Raw genomic sequence first — 22373 nt, forward strand, 5'->3', positions numbered from 1 at the left:
CGGCCTCCCACACGTAGGGCGGCAGGGATCCACACTCGGGGCCTCGCCGTGCAGATGTCCGGACGAGAGACTAGCCTGGCAATTCCTCCGAAACCGAGCCCGAAAAAACCTCCTCTCGCGTGGAAGGCACGGGCAATTCCACCATGGGGAAAATCTTCTAACGGAAAAATTATCCTAACGAGTCAAAGTCATCACTATTTTAAACTGATCTAACCGAATCTGAAGTCACATGGTCAGATCAAGAAGAGACTTGCACTTGGTCCATAGAATCACTGCTTTTTTCCTTCTTTAACAAGGCACAGCCCCGCTGATCCCTTCCCACAGAACAAGGTCTTCTCAGGACTTAATCTAACTAATGTAACTAATCGCATCTTAGTTGTTTCGCAGGGAATCCTACAACCGGCCCATGGATTAGCTAACCACCCGATCACTGTATTGGTGGGATTCCTTTATAAAGATTTGGTTATGTTTTGCCCGGGTACCGAGGAAAAGAGTTCTCAGGCTCCCTAGCTGGCGATTCATTCAAAAATTAAGGTAGGCATACCACGTACACCCACAATATGAAACTGCCATTTATAACAGATTCGACTGGCTTTAAAACAATCCTTCAATGAAAATCATACTATTACTGATCATCATCCTCCAAAGTTCGGAGTCCATTATATTACAAAATGTGTCTTATGGACTCTCCGTCTTCAGCTGGGCCAACCAACGAGATCCAGTATCAAAATTTGATTCACAAAAATCTTTCCTTTAGTCCATCCGAATCTTCCTCGACGCACGCATAGCAACCGCGAGCCCATGCATCACCTAGTCAGAACCCTCTAGGATCCTCCTTAGGTGTCCTAGCACTTCACTTAGGGATCGCTTCGTCGGTCCTCGCCCATCGTACCGGAAGCACACCACTTTAACCATACCGAGGCTGGTCAAGACCTCGGTAGGCTTTGTCGCGACGAGCGACGTCTCCCTCGACGACTCCCCACCAGCTATTGCAACGAATCTCCTCTTAGTAAAACACATGCCAAATGCTTCCTCCAACATTGTGGCGTAAAACAGTCCTTTAAATAAAAAACAGATGTTCTAATGCAAGTAAAATTCCCAGTTTGAGATTGGTTCCGCAAAACCCCTTTTTCCATATTTTCTAGTTTCGAAATGAGGATCCTTGATCTCTCATCAGGGTAATCTACCCATCATTTGACTGATTGTCTAACTAGATTCTTGGTGAGTTTGATCAAATGAAAACTAGTTTAGTTCAACGGTAGTCAATTCTTTGTATTTAGGAACTAGATTTGGTCACGAAGATTTTGCTTGATTTAGATCGAGATATGGACAAGTAGGTTTATTGTCTGTCCCTCTCACAGTCTAACCAATTTCATTCGGTTTAGTTCAACAAGGATTCCTTCAGATAAACATCTAGTTTTGGGTAAATACCAATTTAGTGTTTTAACCACATAAAATATCTAAAGATATTCTTTCTACCATTTATGTTCTCAACCTTAATTCCCTAGGTAGAATTATGGTTGAAATTCATATTTTGACACTAAAAATTAATTAAAATGCTTCTTTTCTTAAATATCATAAAAATTCTTTTTTTAACTAATACCAATATCTTTTTTTTTGAATAAACTTGAAATACCTCCTTTTTCCATTTAATGAGTGCAATCGAAATGTCATTGGAATTCCTCTTTTATCATAAATTAAATCTATAAAAAATTTCTCTTTCAATTAAATAAAAAATATTAAATATTCCAAATATACCAAGAATTCTCTTTTTCCATTTAAATGATTGAATTCCAATTATGATGGGAATTCCTCTTTCGTCATTTAAATTTATACATGCATAGAATAATTTTAACTAAAATTTCTCTTAAAAATTACATAAAAATATCCATTAATCCTAATATGATAAGAATTTCACTTTTTCCATTTAAATGATTGAATTCCAAATATGGTGGGAATTCCTCTTTCATCATTTAAATCTATTCATGCATGAAAATAAATTTAACTAATTTTTCTCTTAAAAATTAAATAAAAATATCCATTAATTCCATTATACTAGAAATTCCACTTGTCTCATTTAAATGATTGAATTTCAAATATGGTGGGAATTCCTCTTTCATCATTTAAATTTATTTATGCTGCATAAAAAATCAATTTAACTAAAGTTTTCCTTTAATTTTAAATAAAATAGCCATTATTTTGATATTCTAATTTTTCTCTTTCTAGATTAGAATACATGGATCTCCATTATCATGGGAATTCCTCTTTTATCATAAAAATGAAATTACTAGAAATTTCTCTTTTTCTCTAATTAACTATGTATGCATAAATATTAAAAATTAATATTCCACGGATATGATGAGAATTATCCATTTAACATAGGATGACTAATCCTAGAATATGGTAGGAAGTCCTCTTTTCACATTATGCATAAAAATGATTTATGTGTTAATTTTTAAAAATTTTGCCGTAGCTTCGCTGCTACTACTGATAATTTTGAATAAATTTAGAAAGGATAAGATTTAATAATACAATATGATAGAATAACTATCATTTGGATCAATATCCAATTTATGGACTTAATCCCTAAGTTTATCATAATTTAAGTAACATAAAAGGATTAAAAAGCCACTTATTTGGCCTTTAACTTGACTAGCATAGAGTTTACTTTTAGAACTAAGAATTGCTTCATGAGAAGCATCATTTGAATATAGAATTGGTCATAGGAATGACCATTCTTTGGGGGAGAGAGAGAGAGAGAGAGAGAGAGAGAGAGAGAGAGAGAGAGAGAGAGAGAGAGATATGCTTAAAAAACATTCTAATTTAAGCATAAATGTAAACTTTATGTGATTAATCATTAAAATTCATTAGAGATCTTCATTTGCATTGAAGAACCATTCAATTTAATACTTCTCAAGCTTGAGAGGGGTTGAGAAGTGAAAAACATTTAGAAGATTAAGAAAAAAGACCATAAAGTCACACTTTACCTCTTGTTTTTTTTGCTCGATTCTCTAGTCTTAGGAGAGGCCCCCAACCAATCAATTGGTTAGTATGTTGAGGAAAGCTCCAAAGTAGGTTGAAGCGAGAGAGAAGATCCAATCTCTCCAAATTGTAGAGGATTTTTAGAGGATAATAGAAAATATGCTTATTTTAGAGTAATACTGGCATGGTCTAGTTCACAGACGAGAATACAAATGAATGAGGGTCTATTTATAGGTGAGGGAGGCCACTAACTGAGTCCAACTACTAGAATTTCCCAGCTTCAGTTTGGTTGAATTTCGATAAAGATTTGGACCAGTTTGGCTCCCTTTTTTATTTGGTTTGATCCAGGAGAGAGGAGAGATAAAAATATCTTAATATTTTTGAGTTTAAAACTCCTTCACATGTGTGAAATAGGAGCCTCCTTGAAGGCTCCCCCTTTTCTTACCAAGGTGTCAAAATGGTATGATTACTTCAAAATATCTTTTTTTAGTAATATTTCATAATTTTTAACTAATAAACCTTGTACTTAGTCAACTCTTCATCTTATGTGGGCATTTACTCATTTTTGGGTATTTTCTTTTATTCATTGGATTTATCTTATCCCAACACTTGGATTAATCTTATTGGTCCATAGGAACCTTAATTGGACCATAATCCAAAAATTTGAGAAAATCTTGACCCTTAGGCTAAGGTCTTTTAAATCATTTTTAATTGATTCCTAATACACCTTAGAAAATTTATTTTGATTTTCTATTTCAAGGAAACATATTTTTGATATTTGTAGAATTTATATATCCAAAAATATCTCAATATTGAATTACCACTCTCTATAAATTTTCATCTCACTAGGTAAAAACAAGAAAAATTAATATTTTCTTGTGTATTCAGAAACAGGAAATGATTACAGGGGATTGAAGTAAAGGCTTATTCATTATTCAGGCTGAGGAGAAATCTTACACAATATAATCACATAAGAAAATCCAGATGGATTCTCCGTTGAAGATCAGCAAGATCAAAAAGCAGATCCATATAAAAGAGCCATGGACTCATCCGTTTTGAGGATCAGCAAGGACAATCAATAGATCCATGCCCGAGTTCAGAAAACAACTCTAGCACCTTGTTCCATTTTTTTTCTCGATGTACGCGTGGGTATCTTCGGCAACCCAGAGCCCAAGCACCGTATGGTTAGCACCCTCTAGGCTCCTTCGTAGGTCACGTAGTGCTTCACTGAAAGGCCGCTTCCTTGGTCCCTCATCCACCGCCGGAAGCTCACCATTTAAATCAAACCGAGGCTGGTCAAGACCTCGGTCGATGACCTTGCTACGCGAGACGTCCTCTGTTGACTCTCTGTCAACTGATGCAACTTTATCAATTAGGTCTCCACCACGACCTCATTCACAAGATGGTCAAAATGCTTTCCTAGCATTCTTGACATAAAACAGTTATTTAAAAATAGGTCATAAATATAGTTTCTAATAACAAACTCTCATCTTTCCACATTGTTCCACATCATTTCTCGTTATTCCACATTCTTCTACATCGATTCACATTGCTTATTCCACATCCAGTCATATGTATTCCCATCGTCTTCATCCATTCTTAACCAATCACATCATATTACATCTCATCACATCTATCCTCATCACATTAGGAAGTGAATGGGGTCTTCTTGGGCCCTTTAATTTGCCCAAGCCTAATCAAGGTGATTAAGGAATAGCCAAATGGAGGGTTGCCATGTGGACTGAAATGTTGGGTTTGTAAGAGAGGTGTAAGAGTGGTCAAAGGGTGCACTTTTTTCCCCAAAAAGGGGGGAGGCAATTTTACAATTTTCGAACCTCCATAACTTCTACATACAAGCTCCGATTTGAGCGGAGATTATAGATCCGTGATCTATGCATCAAGAGCTTTCCATAGATATGCTACATGATATGGTTTTGTCTTTTCCCTCCAAAATTCAAATTCGAATAAAGTAGCCGTTTTGAAGCTTCTAATTAGAAAACGTTTCTTCTTAAGAGAAAAGGTTTGACTCCTTAAACTACCAAATAAAAGGGCCCAAGAAGCCTTCCATTGAGGTCCTAATGCATCTCATCCATTCACATCTACCCATATCCACATCACATCCATTCACATCTACCTAGATCCATATCACCTCACATTTATCCACATTACATCTCATCCATCCATTCACATCTACCTAGATCCATATCACATCACATTCATCCACCTTACATCTCATCCATCCATTCACATTATATCACATTCATTTATATTCATTCAGATCCACATCTCATCACATCACATCCATCCATATCACATCTCATCCATTCACGTCACATCACATCATACTGACATCCATTTACATCTCATGATATCATATTCACATCGCATCACATCCATTTAGATATCATCACATCACATTCACATCTATTCACATTAGATGTTGCAAATACGATGGCATCAAAATGGGTTATACAAAGCTTATAATACTACAGGGACATTGAGGAATGTGCCATTATGCATAATATGCAGATTTGTAGCTTCAGAGTGGCAGATTGCCCATGATATGAGGTCTTGCAAATGACCATCTTCTACAGTCTGTGTAATCAAGCCACCGGACTCTGGGAAGCCTCCTTTGTGAAGGTGATGTGGAAATCCTAGAATAGAAGCAAAAGAAGAGCTCTCCTTCACTATAGTAACTTAAGGAAATTTGGGAGCATTCTCCACTACGAGTCATTCTGGTTATCTGAAATCATGAAGAACTATATTCCCATAGTGGTACATGTCCAAGCTCACAAACTTTCCAAAAAAAGGATTTGATGTTTGGGTAACTTGTGGTTTAGAGGTAAACAAAGATGGTTCCAACTAGGTGAGCTAAATGCGCTAAATTTTGATTTCATAGAAGGGATGAGAAGTTGATTATTTAGAGTCAAATGGAGCACTAGGACTAAGACAACCAGGGTCCCTTTTTTATTAAAGACTTTTCATGGCAAACCCACTGTACATTGCTCCCCAACAGTTGCCCTATGCATTAGGGGGCATTTGAGCATAAAAAGGGCCCTGTGAGAATCCCTAATTTTAAGGAATTAAGACTAATTTTTTTGAGGTTTAAGGAGATAGTCATAATGAAGCCTACTTTTGGCCCTAAAATTAGGGGATCTCTCTAGTTTTCCTTGTAGGATTTTCACTCTAGGATTCTCTTTCTAGCCACTAAAACTCTCGAAACATCATCAATCTCATCCATATAGGGGCCCCAAAAATATTTTTTCTTACAATTCAAAATAATTGTCTCAAAATAACTTTCAATCACATTTAATGCACTTTCATTGCTTTTTTGAAGTTCCCTCTAAATTTCATATCAATAGTCATTAAAAGACAATCTCGTTTAATACACTTTCATTGCGTTTTTGAAGTTCCCACAAATTCTAAATCAATAGTCATTAAAAGACAAGGAAAACTTACGTTTTTTAATTTTTCACTTTTCAATGCATAAAACATAAAAAGTTTAATTTAAATTTAAATTTCTAGATAGGCTAGCAATTTAAAATTTATATTTTATAGCAAACCCACCCAAAAACTGTTTTCTTCATTGATTACTATCACATCTCCTCTCTGTCTGACTCAACAACTAAAAGATTCTCTCTCTCTCTCTCTCTCTCTCTCTCTCTCTCTCTCTCTCTCTCTCCCCCAAGCCCTTCTCTCAGTGGTATTTAGATGGAGTATTGCATGACTTTGAACTTGATCACACACTTTATTGATCGAGACAGGTGCATGGAGTGGACAGGCATGAGAGACGAGGTTATGCAAGCTGTGTGGACTACAGCGTGTAGAATCAGAGGAGCACATGATTATGACATGCCCAGCATATGCACACATACGGGCTGACTTTGATATCCCTTTATAGGGGCCACTTCACCAGTTTCTGACCACTACTTCTATATCGAAGTTAGGGGCCCTTAACACCCGCATGTTACGCTTTCGGGAGAACCACGCTGCATAGATCATTCTTTCACCGTAGCTACCCTTTCCTACTGTGACACGAAGTTAGGGTTTGGACTTCAGTCACTTCTTAGAATCAAAACACACTTGTATGAAACCTCACAGCCTCCTCACCTCCCTTTCTCTCCCTAGATTAAGATAAAGATATACACATCAAAGGTGAGATCATAATTCATGGAAGGGAAGATGAAAGGCTCCGGAGAAGCAAGAATTTCTGCCAGTCTTGTAGCTCCAAACAAGAGGGAGATTCTTTGTTGGAAGAAAATCTTCCGACTCAGGATTATGTGAACGGAAACATACGGGGAATATTGGTAAGGTTCATCTGTTCGAATTGGGCGATTTGGTCGAACATATTAAAGCAAATGAATATAGCAATCACTTACAAGAGGATATGACACATGGGATTGGCTTTTTGATAAGAGATTAAGAGAAATTAATCATTATTAAGAAGAAAGAATGGCCAAAATTCTATAAAAACAGAGATACACAGAGAATTACAGTTTTAAATCCATATAGGCTATGCAAAAAAGGATTACCTAAGTGTGTAGAGCTTGAAGAGAGCTTTGCGCCCATATAAAAACTTTCAAAAACGGACAACCGAGCGAAAAGTTATGAGCATTTTACTACAAGACTATAAAACTGCCTAAAAGTTAGCAACTTTGGGAGAAATTCTGATCATCAATGAAGTAAGGGATTAAGAAATTAGTTACATGAGTGGAAAGAGTATATAAAGAGCTTCCTAGCCATATGATCAATTTAAGAAACCAACACCCGAGTGATGAGTAATTACCGGTTGAAAATTGGGTATTGGATCACAAAAACTGCACTTCCCTCTCTTTGCATGAAACCTCAATTTTCACATAGCCTCTTGCCTTTCATCTCCTTCATGATTCAAGCTAGAGGGTAAGGGTTAACATTGCTCAGCGGGCAATCGTAAAGATTTACCTATGGTCCCCAAAGTCTTTTCGCATGCTCATTACCGCTAAAACCATTAGTACCTCCAAAGGAGGGCGGCAATAAGGCAAGGGCTACCTTGAGAAGTCACAGGCCCACCAAGATAATAACTCCTTATCCCACTTATCATGAATCATCAAAGAGGTCCAAAATTGGGTTAAGCATGAGGAGCTAATGCTAAATGAGACATTCACATGTAAAGAGAGTGTTTGAATAGGGGTTTGAAAGATAAGAGAATGGCAATGACACAAAATGCTCAATTGAGGAGGCACATTCCTGGATTTGAAAGGGAGAGGAGGGCTCCTTTTATAGGTGGAGAATCACCCTCTCTTCCATTTTTACAAATTACAACATAAAAATCTTCAACCCTTCAGTGACATAAGGGTAGATGTCACCATCAATTGTCCTCTTAGGCTAAGTCTTCTATTGATTATTAAATTGAAGACTTTTTGATTTTGAAAGTGTGATGAGATAATAGCCAAGTCTAATTGGCATGTAGGTGGAGATCCCACTTACACATGGCGGAATTCTCCTCTTCCATCATGTAGGCATTCTAGAAGAATAAGGGTAGATGTCACCATCAATTGTCCTCTTAGGCTAAGTCTTCTATTGATTATTAAATTGAAGACTTTTTGACTTTGAAAGTGTGATGAGATAATAGCCAAGTCTAAGTGGCATGTAGGTGGAGATCCCACTTACACATGGCGGAATTCTCCTCTTCCATCATGTAGGCATTCTAGAAGAATCTTTCCCAATTATGCACCTACACACACACTCCTCCACATGCCTTCCACACTCCCCAACTTGTAGCCTTATGGTGAATACCATATTAATAATACAATTAAAATCCATGTGAGCATGAAGGCCCACTTTTATTTTCCACATCACTAGTCTATCTACCATACCAAAGTATTTATCAAGCATACTTGTGGCATTTACAATGTGTGCACCCTAAATCAAGCAAAACCATTATATTTGAAGATAGAATGTTGTTATCAGGGTAGCCGCCAAGCCGTCGTATCACCACGTCATTATTCCATTGTGGGCGTCGCAATATTCTTGGACAAGCTTCCACCTTACTACCATTGAGAAACCATCAAAATATGCACATAATTGAAAACGAAAGATATCAATTTTTCATGTCACATCTTTCCCCCCCCCCCAAGCAGATCCTCCATGCTTGTCTTGGGGATCTGCTGGCCATGGTGCTCGAGGGTAGAATATCTTTAGCCGGTACTCATTGGCACGTCCGGGAACCTCCTAGCCACTTGCATCCTCTAGAAGATAGGTGTTATTTTTGAACTTTTTCTTTATCCTGAAGGGGCCTTCCCAGTGTCAAAGAAGCTTCTTATCTAGCCGTTTCTCCACACGGCCATCATACCTCATGACTAAGCTTCCTTGCTTGAGTTCCAGTTTCTTCTTCTTCTTTGTGAGAGTGTCATGCCTTGCCTTGCGCCGTTGTTGTGCAGCCTCCAAATTTTGAAATGCTTGAAGTCGCCTCTCATCCAAGTCCTCCAATTGTGCTAGGCGTTGGGCATGTGTTTCTTCTTCATTATTCAAGCGTGCAAAAGATGTACGAAGGCTTGTGATTTTCAATTCTATTGGCAAAATAGCCTCCATTTCATAAACTAACTGAAAAGGTGTGAAACCAAGAGAGAGTTTGTGAGTTGTCCTATAGGCCCATAGGACCTCCGGCAAATGCACATCCCACTTTCTCTTCATAGTATCCACTAGCTTAGACAAAGATCCACAAAGCAGTCCATTAGTTTTTTCTACTAAACCATTACATTGGGGATAATAGGGAGTTGACATAGCATGCTTCATTTTTAATTTCTGCACCAAAACTTCAATCAAGTCATTCTTGAAAGACCTCCCCCCATCTGTAAGGATTTCTAGTGGACACCCAAATCGGGCACATATGTATTCCCTGAGAAAGGATGCCACAACCACTGCTTTATTATTGACCATGGCCTTTGCTTCTGCCCACCTTGTTGCATAATCTGTGGCCACCAATATGTAATACTTCCCATGTGTGAGGAACGAGGAAGTGGGCCCCCAAAATCTAATTCCCACCTTTCAAATGGACCATATACCGGGATAGGGTTTAAGGGTCCGGGAACCAATTGCTTATGCCCATACGCTTGGCATACTTCACAGCTTCTGCACCACTCATAGACATCTTTGCTGAGTCGAGGCCAATAATACCCTGTGTTAAGGATCCTCCGAGTTGTGCTGGCTGAGGCAAAGTGACCTGAACATTCATGACATAATTCCATAATCCTTTTAGATTCTTCCAGGCTCACTACCCTCCTAAGAATCTTATCCTTACCTTGCTTGTAAAGAACATCCCCTAGAATTTTGTAAGGATGAGCTTTCCTTGTGAGCCTTTGCTTCTGTTGAGGATTCAATTCAAGAGGGAAGTAACCTGTATCTAAATAGTGTTGAACATCTTGGAGCTCAGGCCAACCTATATCCATTAATGCAAGAATAGCTACTTTGAAAGAAGTCAAAGTTTTAGTAGCCAATTCATCAGTCTTTTGATTATCCTTCCTGCTAACATGCACAAATTTACAAAACTCAAAAGCTTCTTTTAACTCCATTGCCCTTTTATACAATTCTTGGAGATTGGGACTCCTTGCCTTATATTCTCCTTTCATTTGTGAATCCCCTTTTACCTCTACCTCTTTAATTCCATCTTTTATGCAATCTTCTAATCCCCAAATTAATGCATGAGCGACTCAAGCAATCCATAAGTGAGACTGATGTGAAAATCTTATCCATCTTTCGATGACTATTGGTTGATGAAAAGTCATGATGGGAGTGTTGTTAAAGGTAGGAGAACCAAGAAGAGTATAGAACTGGCATCACTAGTACAAGTACGATGTTGGATGATGTGAGAAGATGTGGTAAAAGGTAGAATATGGTCAGGCAACACACAATGTGAATGTAGCTACTACTTGCATTTAGGTTGTCCATCTTCATTTCTATCTGATACTGCACAAGTAAGTCAATCTTGACTCAAAATCTTTTTAGTTCACTACTTGGAATCATAGTCTAAACTGGTTTTTTATTGAAAAGGAAGCTAAGTGATTTGTTTTGGCAAGGATTTGCGTTGATTGATGAAATGATACAAAATGACGTTTTCACCCTAGTTATTTGTCTTGGGTTGTGACCAAGTTACCCCCATGATTGATGTACCCACCATCAAGATAAAACTTGATTCCTTCTAGAGGTTAATTTATACCTAGGTCCATGTGATTTCCCAAGGCCTAGGATGTGGCTTGAGAATGCCATTGTTCTCTTGAGTACTAGGTCAAGATCTTAATTATTAGCCACTGATTAATTTAAAATTTATTACAGCACATTATAGAGAAGTGGTCATTCTTCCTATAGAAATGTGACAACCTTATATGGGATTCTTTATTTTGGTTTCATAAATATGTTATTAAAACATGGCCTCAAAATGTGAATGATGATATTGATGGGGAACTTAAAAATTCATAAGAGACTTTTTATTAGCATCACATCTACAACAAGTGTACCTATCTTTAAAAACATACAACAAATGATTTTAAAAATGCCTCTCGATTGCTAATGTTATATGTGTAGTTATATAATTTCGAAGCCCCTAGGATTTAGACATAACAGTGCTAAAGTAACAATATTTCAAAAAGTGGCATTAACAAATTAATAATGACACATTCTTAACATGGGTATGTGAATTGTATTTTCTCTCATTTTGAAAGCCTTAAAATTATCTCTCTCTCCCTCCCTCTCTCTCTCTCTATATATATATATATATATGTATATATATATATATTCACTCTCTCTCTCTCTCTCTCTCTATATATATATATATCTATATATTCTCTCTCTCTCTCTCTCTCTCTCTCTCTCTCTCTCTCTCTCTCTATATATATATATATATATATATATATATATATATATATCAATTTTCCTAAAATATTAGAACTTACTTTAGTTAGGGTTGCGTAGACTCAAACCAGTGTGCTCACATAACCTGGTTTGTAGTGTAATTTTTTCGACTAGAATTTAGAAATCCCAATTAGACTTTTAAGGGACGAAATTTATACATTTTACTATATTTGTATGATTTCTAATGTTTTTAAAGTTGAAGCCTAAACATTGCTTTTAATTTTAAGGTTTAAAAAAAAACTTTTTTTTTGGAGCACTGACTCAAACTACTGCATGAAAGAGCGTTTAAGTGAGTGCTAGTACTTTAAGTCTACTTTTATCTAGTGTTAATAACATAACAACACTTTTTATATGAGCATGTTAATAATGTAGGCGCAAACAATGGAAGCTTGAAAACGATGACAAACTCTTATTCCATAAAGATCTCTTATATATGCATTGCATCATAGCACTTGCACCGTCCATGCAGCATGCCTAACTCTACCATACACAGGGGCGTTATCTTGCTTCAATGGCCGACTTCCATGGACTTCGTTTTAGAGGCAACTCCTTTCCAACGTCCACTACCATAGCCATCTCCTTTATCTCAGGATGGGGGACCATGGTGGGTGATAACTTGGCCCATGCTACATCCCATCACCGAGCCAGTAATTAGAATACAACCACCACAAAGAAGGTACAAGATGCGCATGCATGCATGTTCACATCTGCACACGTGTATTTTCATCTATACATGCATGTTCACATCTGCACACGTATATTTCCATCTATACATGCACGTTTCCATCTGCACATGTACGTTTCCATCTCGCACGCATCTTCACACCTCAGCATGTATGTATGGAGCTCCAAACATATGTATGTCATTTTGCATATGCACGTTCTTGAGATTGGCGTGCGAACGTGTGTACCCATTGCGTATGCACGTTCCTAAGTAAAATACTATAAAAGGAAAGGGCCCCTCTCATTTCCCACTGTTTCCTCTACAGCTAGCTAAAATCTTGCCAATTCACTACAAGACACTGCTGCCATACACGCGCTCACATACACGCGCTCAATACACGCGATAAGTTACGGGCGCATGTATGGTCGCGCATGTATATGAGTAGTATCGAGCGCGTGTATATTCGCATCTACATTTGCATGTATATTGGCATCTACATTGGCATGTATACTGGTTTCAGAAACGCGTGTACCAGTGCGTGTATATATGCGCAATTATACACGCTTTATTACACGCGATAACAGAGAACTTTATTAGGAAAATCTCCATTCCTTTACAAAATTAAAAACCATTTTCTTTAAACCATCTCATAGTACATTACAGTATATATCATTACATAATCCCACTACATGCATTTACAACAATGTAATATATTCAAAAATAAATCATGAGATGATAATTAAAAGACAACATATACAATAGAAATGTCATCAATTTAGAACGATACAGTGATGGATTGGTTAGGGTTTGATCTCATCTTCAATAAGATCCATCCTTGCCAAATGATCAACATCAATATCCATTTGATCAATTTGTAAGGCTACGATTAAATTTATTCCACTATCGATATTCTGTCCATTGATAATGGTACCGATGCCCTGATCATCCTCATCAACATCACCATCATCCTCAATGGTAGGGTCATCCTCATGATCATGAGAAATGGCACGCTCATCCTCATTATCATGATCATCTCTTATTTCATGATCATCGATCACAACATCTTTATTGACATGTTCGACATCGTCTTCATTGCGGCTTGCTACATCCTCCATATGCTCTATATCAGTGAATTGTTGCCATATATATATAGGCAGTGATGTGTGTGAACACACTTAGGACCGCCGGGGCACTTTTTCCCTCTTTAGGAGGTTTTTTTCCCCAGCTTGTATATACGCCCATCCTTCTAGGGCTAACTTATCTTTTTTTTCCCCAGCTTGTATATACGCCCATCCTTCTAGGGCTAACTTATCTTTTGTACATTGACACAATCTAATACACTTTGTGTTGTGTGCATTCTTGCTCCTTCTTCTCCAAGCTTTGTGTGCTTTCCTGCAACCCTAATTCCAACAATTGGTATCAGAGCAGGCATCGGCTCCCAGGGCTACGCCGCCAGCACCCTTCGACTCACGTTCTCCGATTGAGGTGAGCTTTCACGAGCGCTTCCAGGTCCCTATACTCTGCAAAAAAAACCCGTAGGGCTTTATGTTCTCAGAAATCGCATCTGAGGTCGTTTTGGGCTCCCTTTTTGCATTTCAAGTTCTGCACAGGTGTTTTCGTCATTTTCTACAGAAATTTCGACAGTGCAATTTTCTGCAAAACAAGCATACGTACTCTATTGTGGACTGTGCTACATAGCACGAGTTGTTTTCTGTTCAGTCTTTGCTTCATTACAGGTAGCTTTTGCATCAGTTTCAGTCAGTGGCCATGGCTGATAACAACAATGATGTATTTCGCATGTTATCTGCTGCTGCTGACAAATTGGATGGAGACAGCAACTACCCACTTTGGGCATACATGATGCAGCATGTTTTGGTTGCAAAAGGAGTGTGGAACATTGTGCAGGGTATGGATGTACGTCCAGGTTCTGTGGATGTAGGATCTGTTGAGGATGTTGCAGGTTCTAGCAGCTCTACTATTGCTGCTGTTTTACCCACTGCTGAACAAGCTCGTTGGGATGGTAAAGATGCACAGGCTCATGCCTTGATTGCACTTTCTATCAAATGTAACATCACCCCACATATTCGTTCCAGAAGAATCTATTGTCTGTCTCTACGCTTGCTAGACTTGGATTTGTAGTCAAATTTGTGGATGACAGATGTACTGTTCATGATTTGACTTCTGGTGATACGATTATTGTATCTGTCACCTTGTTTCGTGGGCTGTATAGGCTCAATTCTTATGACAAGTGTGTGGAAGATTCAGCAAATGCAGTTTCTGATGAAAAGGCAGTTTCAGATGCAAAACTATGGCATGCTCGTTTTGGTCATCTGAACTTTGCTAGTTTGCTGCGTTTGCAGAAATTTAATATGGTTGCTTCATTGCCCCCTCTTGAGGCACCATTGAAACATGTTTGTGAAGGCTGTATTTTGGGTAAAATGCAGCGTTCTGCGTTTCCAAAGGATGGTTCTGTGCGGGCCACTCGCAAATTGCAACTTGTACATAGTGATGTATGTGGGCCTATGCAAACTCCATCATTTGGTAAACACTTGTACTTCGTGACTTTCATTGATGATTACTCGAGGCATGCATGGGTATATCCACTGAAGGCAAAGTCCGAAGTGTTTTTGTGCTTCAAAGAGTTTTTTCTTATGGTTGAAAATGTATCCAATTGTACTGTGGTGGGCACCCTCCGTTCTGATCGAGGGGGAGAGTACTTGTCTAAAGAGTTTGATGCATTTCTAGCTAGTCGTGGGATAAAACACCAATGTACAGTGCCATATACCCCTCAGCAAAATGGTGTTGCTGAGAGGAAAAATAGGTCACTTATGGAGATGGCACGATGTATGGTCAAGAGCCAAGCTTTGCTACATGCGTTTTGGCTTGAGGCTGTCATGTGTGCTGCATATGTACTCAACAGGTGTCCCACTAAGGCCTTACAGTCTATTACTCCATACGAAGCTTGGCATGGTAGGAAGCCTTCTATTGGTCACTTGCGTGTCTTTGGTTGCTTGGCCTATGCTTTAGTGCCTGTGCAACAACGCAGAAAATTGGATGATAAGGCTGTCAAATGCGTTTTTGTTGGTTATAGTGCTGAGAGCAAGGGTTACAGATTGTATCATCCGCAGTCAAAGCGTATCTTGATTAGTCGAGATGTTGTTTTTGTGGAAGATGCTCTGCAGCCTTTGTTATCATGTACCAAAGAGACGGGTGTGAGCTCACGGGATGTATTTGATACATTGTTGTCTCTGTTTACAGGTGGGAATTCAAATGTAAGTCCTAATGAGGCAAATATTCAGCCTATGCAGATTTCAAATGACATAATAGATCATCCCATTTTTGATGCAGATTTACAGGATGTAATTTCTGAGGATAGGGCTAAAAATGAGCAGGCTAGAGGTATGCCTAAATGGCTGGTGCAAACCTTGCATGATAGTAAAATTGATGCACCTATATCTAGTCATACTTGTTCAGGTTCTCAGCATGCCTCTTATGCATCAGATTGTTATGCTTTGGCTATGTCTAGTATGTGTGAAGAGGAAGAACCTCTTTCATTTGATGAGGCACAAAAATCAGAAAATTGGTTGGCTGCAATGCAAAGTGAATATGATGCTATAATCAAGAATGGTACATGGTCTTTGTGTAATTTGCCTATTGGTAAAAAGGCCATTGGATGTAAGTGGGTTTTTAAGTTGAAACAAAAGCCAGATGGCAGTGTTGATCGCTATAAGGCCAGACTTGTTGCAAAGGGTTATGCTCAAGAAAAGGGCATTGATTTTGATGAGACCTTTGCTCCCACTTGTCGTATAACTACCATTTGTAGCATTTGTGCATTGGCAGCTTATAATGGTTCAAATGTACATCAGCTGGACATAAGACTGCGTTCTTGAATGGAGATTTGCATGAGGAGGTGTATGTATCGCAGCCTCGTGGTTTTGTTCAAAGAGGGCAGGAAAACAAAGTGTGCAGGCTGAAAAAGGCTTTATATGGTTTAAAGCAAGCTCCACGAGCTTGGTATGAAAAGATACATGCATATTTGACTGCACATGGGTTTCAGAATAGTCCAACAGAAAGCACTTTGTATGTTAAACGTGTGGATGGTGTACATCTAATCATTGCTCTCTATGTCAATGACATGCTGCTCACAGGACCAAATGAGAGTCATATTGCTAATTTTAAGGCTGATTTGAATGCCTCTTTTGAGATGTCAGATTTGGGGCATTTGCATCATTATTTGGGAATACAATTTAAGCAGTGTGATGGAGGTATTGCTTTGTGTCAGACAAAGTATATTGAGACATTGTTGCGGAGATTTGGCCTTGAAGATTGCAAGCCTATTGCTACTCCAATGGAGACAGGTTTGAAGTTGAGTCTTCATGATGCTGGAGATCACTTTGATGTCACACTCTATCACACAGCTGTTGGTTGCCTCATTTATGTATGCATTATGAGGCCGGACATTCAGTTTGCAGTCTCACAGGTGAGCAGGTTTATACATAGCCCAGGGTCTTAGCATTGGAAGGCAGTTAAACGCATCTTTTGCTACTTGAGTGGCACCATACATCTTGGGTTGTTTTATCCCAAGGGGGGATCGTTGCTGCCAGATTTACATGCTTTTTCGGACTCAGGTTGGGCTGGTTGCTATGACACAAGAGTGTCCACAAGTGGTTTTGTTTCATGCTCGGTAGCTCATGCATATCTTGGTTGAGCAAGAAGCAACCTACTGTGGCCACTTCTAGTTGTGAAGCTGAGTACAGGGCAGCTTTCACAGCTATAGGTTGAGTGTGTGTGGCTCAGACGGCTTATGAGACTGACTTGGGTGTTGGACAGGAGTCTGCCACCTCTATCTTCACTGACAGTCAGAGCGCATTGGCAGTTGCGAGAAACCCAGTTTTTCATGCTCGCACAAAGCACATTGAGGTGCATTATCACTATGTCAGGGAGAGACTCTCAGCAGGAGAGATTGGCTTGGCCTATGTGCCAACACAGGACAACCTCGCCGATCTTTTCACAAAGGCGCTTCCTCGTGAGAAGTTTGAAGCTTTCCGCAAAGCTTTGGGCTTGCTCTCCTTTGTGGACTGATCTACTTCGGGCATGGCACTCCCCTATACATGAGTGCCAGCTCTCGTTCACACCATGACTCCCAGGGGGGATTTGTTGCCATATATATATAGGCAGTGATGTGTGTGAACACACTTAGGACCGCCGGGGCACTTTTTCCCTCTTTAGGAGGTTTTTTCCCCCGGCTTGTATATACGCCCATCCTTCTAGGACTAACTTATCTTTTGTACATTGACACAATCTAATACACTTTGTGTTGTGTGCATCCTTGCTCCTTTTTCTCCAAGCTTTGTGTGCTTTCTTGCAAACCTAATTCCAACATGAATGTATTATATATCACTTTGGAATGTGGTGCAATAGGGATGACGTACCACCATTTAATATCATGCACCATTAGCAGATAGATAACCTACTCAAATACACATACTGCAGTAATTAATTAGCATATCAAAAGTCAAGGGGTACGTGAGCTTAGATATATATGTAAATGAAACACATTAGTAAAAAAATGCATACCGGCTCACATTGTTGTGGCAATACGAGCCTATCTTTCTTTGTTTGCCAAAACTTTGTAGAGTCAATAGTTACCTAGCCACTTGCATGGCGTTTTATCGTTGTATTAGGCCCTTTTTCTTTCCACCACGTTCATTTTCCATTTGACATCCAAAACATACACAAAGAAGCGACGAAAGTCAAGCCTAAATATGTCTTGGATTGTGCCACAATAATCATCCATTTTTCCATTGGCTCCCTCAAAGCTACTAATGACGCCGCAATCTTGTGTATTCCTCTTTTCATCAATTCTTTGTGTTCAAAAATGCTTGCCTTCACACCATATAGCATTGAACATAGTGCATTGGACCAAAATAGAAGCAATATTTGTATAAGCAATGTGAGTAAATATTAGAAGCAAATCACTTACAACTAATGCAAAACATTAGTTCTATGTACCTTTAACATGCATCCTCGCGTGAGTAAATATTAAAAGCAAGTCACTTACAACTAATGCAAAACATTAGTTCTATGTACCTTTAACATGCATCCTCGTGCATACTCCCATTCTTCCGCTGTGATATGCAGCCCCTCGCTGCTCTCTGCTCTCTCCATTTCCTCATGCAACCAATCAACATGGATATCATTCGGAAGTGTTGCTAGATGCTTAGGGTGCGCCTTATGAGAGCCATGTTGCCTCCGAAAGAGAGCTCTTTCTGCTTGCCTTTTTGTCTTTGCATTCTCATATCTTGTAACCCATCTGCTCATCACATCACTATTAAGGATGCAAGTGAAATTGAGATCATCAATCAATGTTCTGTCCTTTTCCTTGAGGCGCAATAGAGGTGGCCAAGCTTGGCGCATACGTCCTGCGACCCGCAAGTCCTCCCGTACGCTAACATTGTCTCGTTTACCAATAACATGTTCCCAAATACCAGATCCCACATTCTTGAAAATATGCATGGGATCAAGAAGATGATTGATCTTAAGATGGGTACAATATGGTAGTCGGAAAAAATGGAGTACCTACACAAGGGATTGCTCTATGTGGTCTTTAATCCAATTAGAGACTACACAAAACAAGATTGAAAAACATTACTGTACCTGTTCATGCCATCTGGAGGTAGAACATTAACTCTATAAAAGTCGCGTGTATACACGCGGATACTTTGTGAAATGTGCGTGTATAAGCGCAGCTAAACTTATAAAACGCGTGTATAAGCCCTCGTATCAGCGCATTTGACTGGGTCTATACACGCGCTTTTACACGCATGTCTCTGGCCGCGATGATACACGTGCTGATACACGGGCCCACTACTTTTTTCCCACAAGTCATTTTCTATGGCTAGGAGTGCGGGTATGAGCCTGATCCCTTGTAGTGATTGTTTTCCTGCCTTCTTCCAACCAAGCTCTTGGGGTATGCCATTACCATCGACTTCTCCCCACTTGGCACGTGCTTTGGGAGGTCGATGGCCACATGATCCACAACAACACGATCCAGTCGGAAAGGAAGGTCGAGCACAAATTCACGTACCATACATATCAAATCAAGCAAAGGTAAGGTACAAGCCACTGGTGCTCACAAAATAGCTTGCACAATACCCATATCCATCTCCTTTGTCGTCGCGTCGTCGCAAACAAGGACCCCATAGGTCATGGAGCAGCCCACTTGGCTCGGACTCGGTAGCCTAGCTACTATTCCCACTTGGGGCCTCAACCTCACCACCTACTTTAGGTTCATTTATTTCTAGGGATGACAGAGCATTGAAGTTTAATGCCATTACTTTCATCTCATGTTAGTAATGTAACCACCTTTTATATGCAAAAACACGTGCGAAAGTATGACCAGCCAAATGGAAGCTTGCAAAATGATGACAATTCTGATTACATAGAGTGCTCTTGATCTTGAGCTGGTTCATGTGTTATAATTGGGACAGCTACCGCTATAAAGAAATGTTCACAACGCATAGATCTCCAAGGGTTCATCTTTAGAAAAATGTAAACAACGCATAGATCTCGAATTTAAAAAAAATGGTAGAATAGCACAAGGTTTTAACAATAGGACTATTTTTAATTCTTGGTCTCAAAAAATTGTCCATTCATATAAGGGGTTTGAAACCCAAAAAGAAAAATTCATAAGAGATACTTTTTATTAGCATCACATCTACAAGAAGGGTACAGATCTTTTGAAACATACAATACTTTTTATCGGCATCACATCTACAAGAAGGGTACCAACCTCTTAAAACATACAACAAAGGATTTTGAAAATACCTCTCCATTGCTAATGTTATATGTATTTCGACACAAAGGTTACATAATTTCGAACCCCCCCTGGGACTTGGACATAATAGTGCAAAAGTAACAATATTTCAAAAAGTGGCATTAACATTAATAATGACACATTCTTAACATGGACAAGTAGATTGTATTTTCTCTCATTTTGAAAGCCATGAAATTATTATTTTTCTCTTTCTCTCTCTCTCTTCCTATTATTGATTTCCTTAAAATATTAGAATTTAGTTTAGCTAGTGTTGCTTAGACTCAAACCAGTGCTCACATAACCCAATTCGTAGTGTCATTTTTTCGACTAAAACTCAAAAATCACGACGATTAGAATTTTAAAGGATTTTTTTTTGTACATTTTATTTATTTATAAATCTTGATATTTGTATGATTTCTATTGATTTTCAAGTTCAAGGGTAAACTTTGCCTTTGGGTTGGAAAAAAAAAACAAAAACTACACCTTTTTTTTTTGGGGGGGGGGGGGGGGGGGGGGGAGCCGTGAGACTCAAACTAATGAGCGTAGTAGTCTACCTTATCTATGGTGTTAATATAACGTAATAACAACACTTTTTATATGAGCATGTTAATAACGTAGGCAGCTTGAAAACGATGACAAATTCTTATTTCATAAAGAGCTCTCGATCTTGAGCTGGGACGTATATGCATTGCATCGTAGTACTTGCGCAGAGTAAGGCAAGCAAGCCTAACTCTACGTAGGGCCTCGGCGTCACCTTGCTTCAATGGCCGACTTCCGTTTCAGAGGCTGCAGCTCCTTTCCAACCCCCACCACCTCCGTGCCCGTAGCCACCGTATCCCATGCCGCCACTACCGTAGCCACCTCCTTTATCGCTGCCACCACCGTAGCCATGACCTCCGTTGTTGTAGCCGCCTCCCTTGTCGCCACCACCATAGCCGGATCCGCCATTACCATTACCATCGCTGTCGCCGTAGCCGCCTCCCTTGTCGCCACCTCCGTAGCCGGAGCCGCCCCCGCCGTAGCCGCCTCCCTTATCGCCACCCCCGTAGCCGGATCCGCCCCCGCCGTAGCCACTGCCCCCCTCGCCGTAGCCGCCTCCCTTATCGCCACCCCCATAGCCGGAGCCGCCCCCACCGTAGCCACTGCCCCCAGTGCCGTAGCCACTGCCACCGTTGCCGTGGCCGCCTCCGTTTCCGCCACCACCATATCCAGAGCCGCCCCCGCCGTAGCCAGAGCCGCCCCCTCCGTAGCCGCCTCCCTTGTCGCCACCACCGTATCCGGAGCCACCCTGGCCATAGCCACTACCGCCGCTGCCGTAGCCGCCTCCCTTGTCACCACCACCGTAGCCGGAGCCACCCTGGCCGTAGCCACTACCGCCAGAGCCGTAGCCGCCTCCACCACTGCCATAGCCACTGCCACCCTGGCCAGCCCCGCCACCCCCGTACCCTCCGCCATGGTCGTATCCTCCCCCTTCGGATCCCGACTTGCTGTGGCCACCACCACCACCAGCGTAGTAGCCAGCTCCCGTCTCGTCTGGCTTGTCTACGGGCTCCTCCCGGGCGGCCTCACTCAGAAGTAGGGACGTCCCCACCATGAGGAGCAGAAGCAACGCTTGCTTTCTGGCCATGTGAATGATATATTGATGATAGCTGAGATGATGCACTCCTTCTTGCGCACCACCTGCATTTTATAGCTGCTGCCGCTGATCGCAAGAATATCGACGCGTAAGTTGTGTCCAGCTGGGGGTCCCCGCTCAGCACTATTGGACGTCGTGGGATCCAACCTGCAAGATCTTCCTCCTCCTCAGATTATTTTCTCATGACTGCTTTTGTTGGCGACTAAGCGCGCGCGCATTCAAAAGGCGTTCCTTGACGCCTGCCTTAATCCTTCCCTAACTGTGGATTATTTTGGACGTCGCCATCGCCTGCTGGCCACCACCGGCCTCTCGTCGTCAAGGGAGAGGCCCCATCGAGATCCCGTTGTTGAAAAATATAATCATGTCTGCATTAATTGTCAACGGAAGTC

At 40.2% G+C, this 22373-nt stretch overlaps 1 protein-coding gene across 1 annotated transcript in view; it reads right to left on the reverse strand.

Moving 5' to 3' along the window:
* Nucleotides 1-22020, reverse strand: part of LOC147615585 (uncharacterized) — an 82305-nt gene extending 60285 nt beyond the window's left edge. Inside the window, exon 1 of the mRNA XM_086779697.1 lies at nucleotides 21502-22020. Within this exon, the coding sequence (XP_086635823.1) occupies nucleotides 21502-21975 (474 nt within the window). The 5' untranslated portion in view covers nucleotides 21976-22020. The remainder of the gene's footprint in view (nucleotides 1-21501) is intronic.
* Between the last annotated feature and the right edge of the window lie 353 nt (nucleotides 22021-22373).

The sequence above is a fragment of the Cibotium barometz genome, chromosome 40 (genome assembly GCF_041138505.1).
Source record: "Cibotium barometz isolate CiBa-2024 chromosome 40, ASM4113850v1, whole genome shotgun sequence".
Lineage (NCBI taxonomy): Eukaryota > Viridiplantae > Streptophyta > Polypodiopsida > Cyatheales > Cibotiaceae > Cibotium > Cibotium barometz.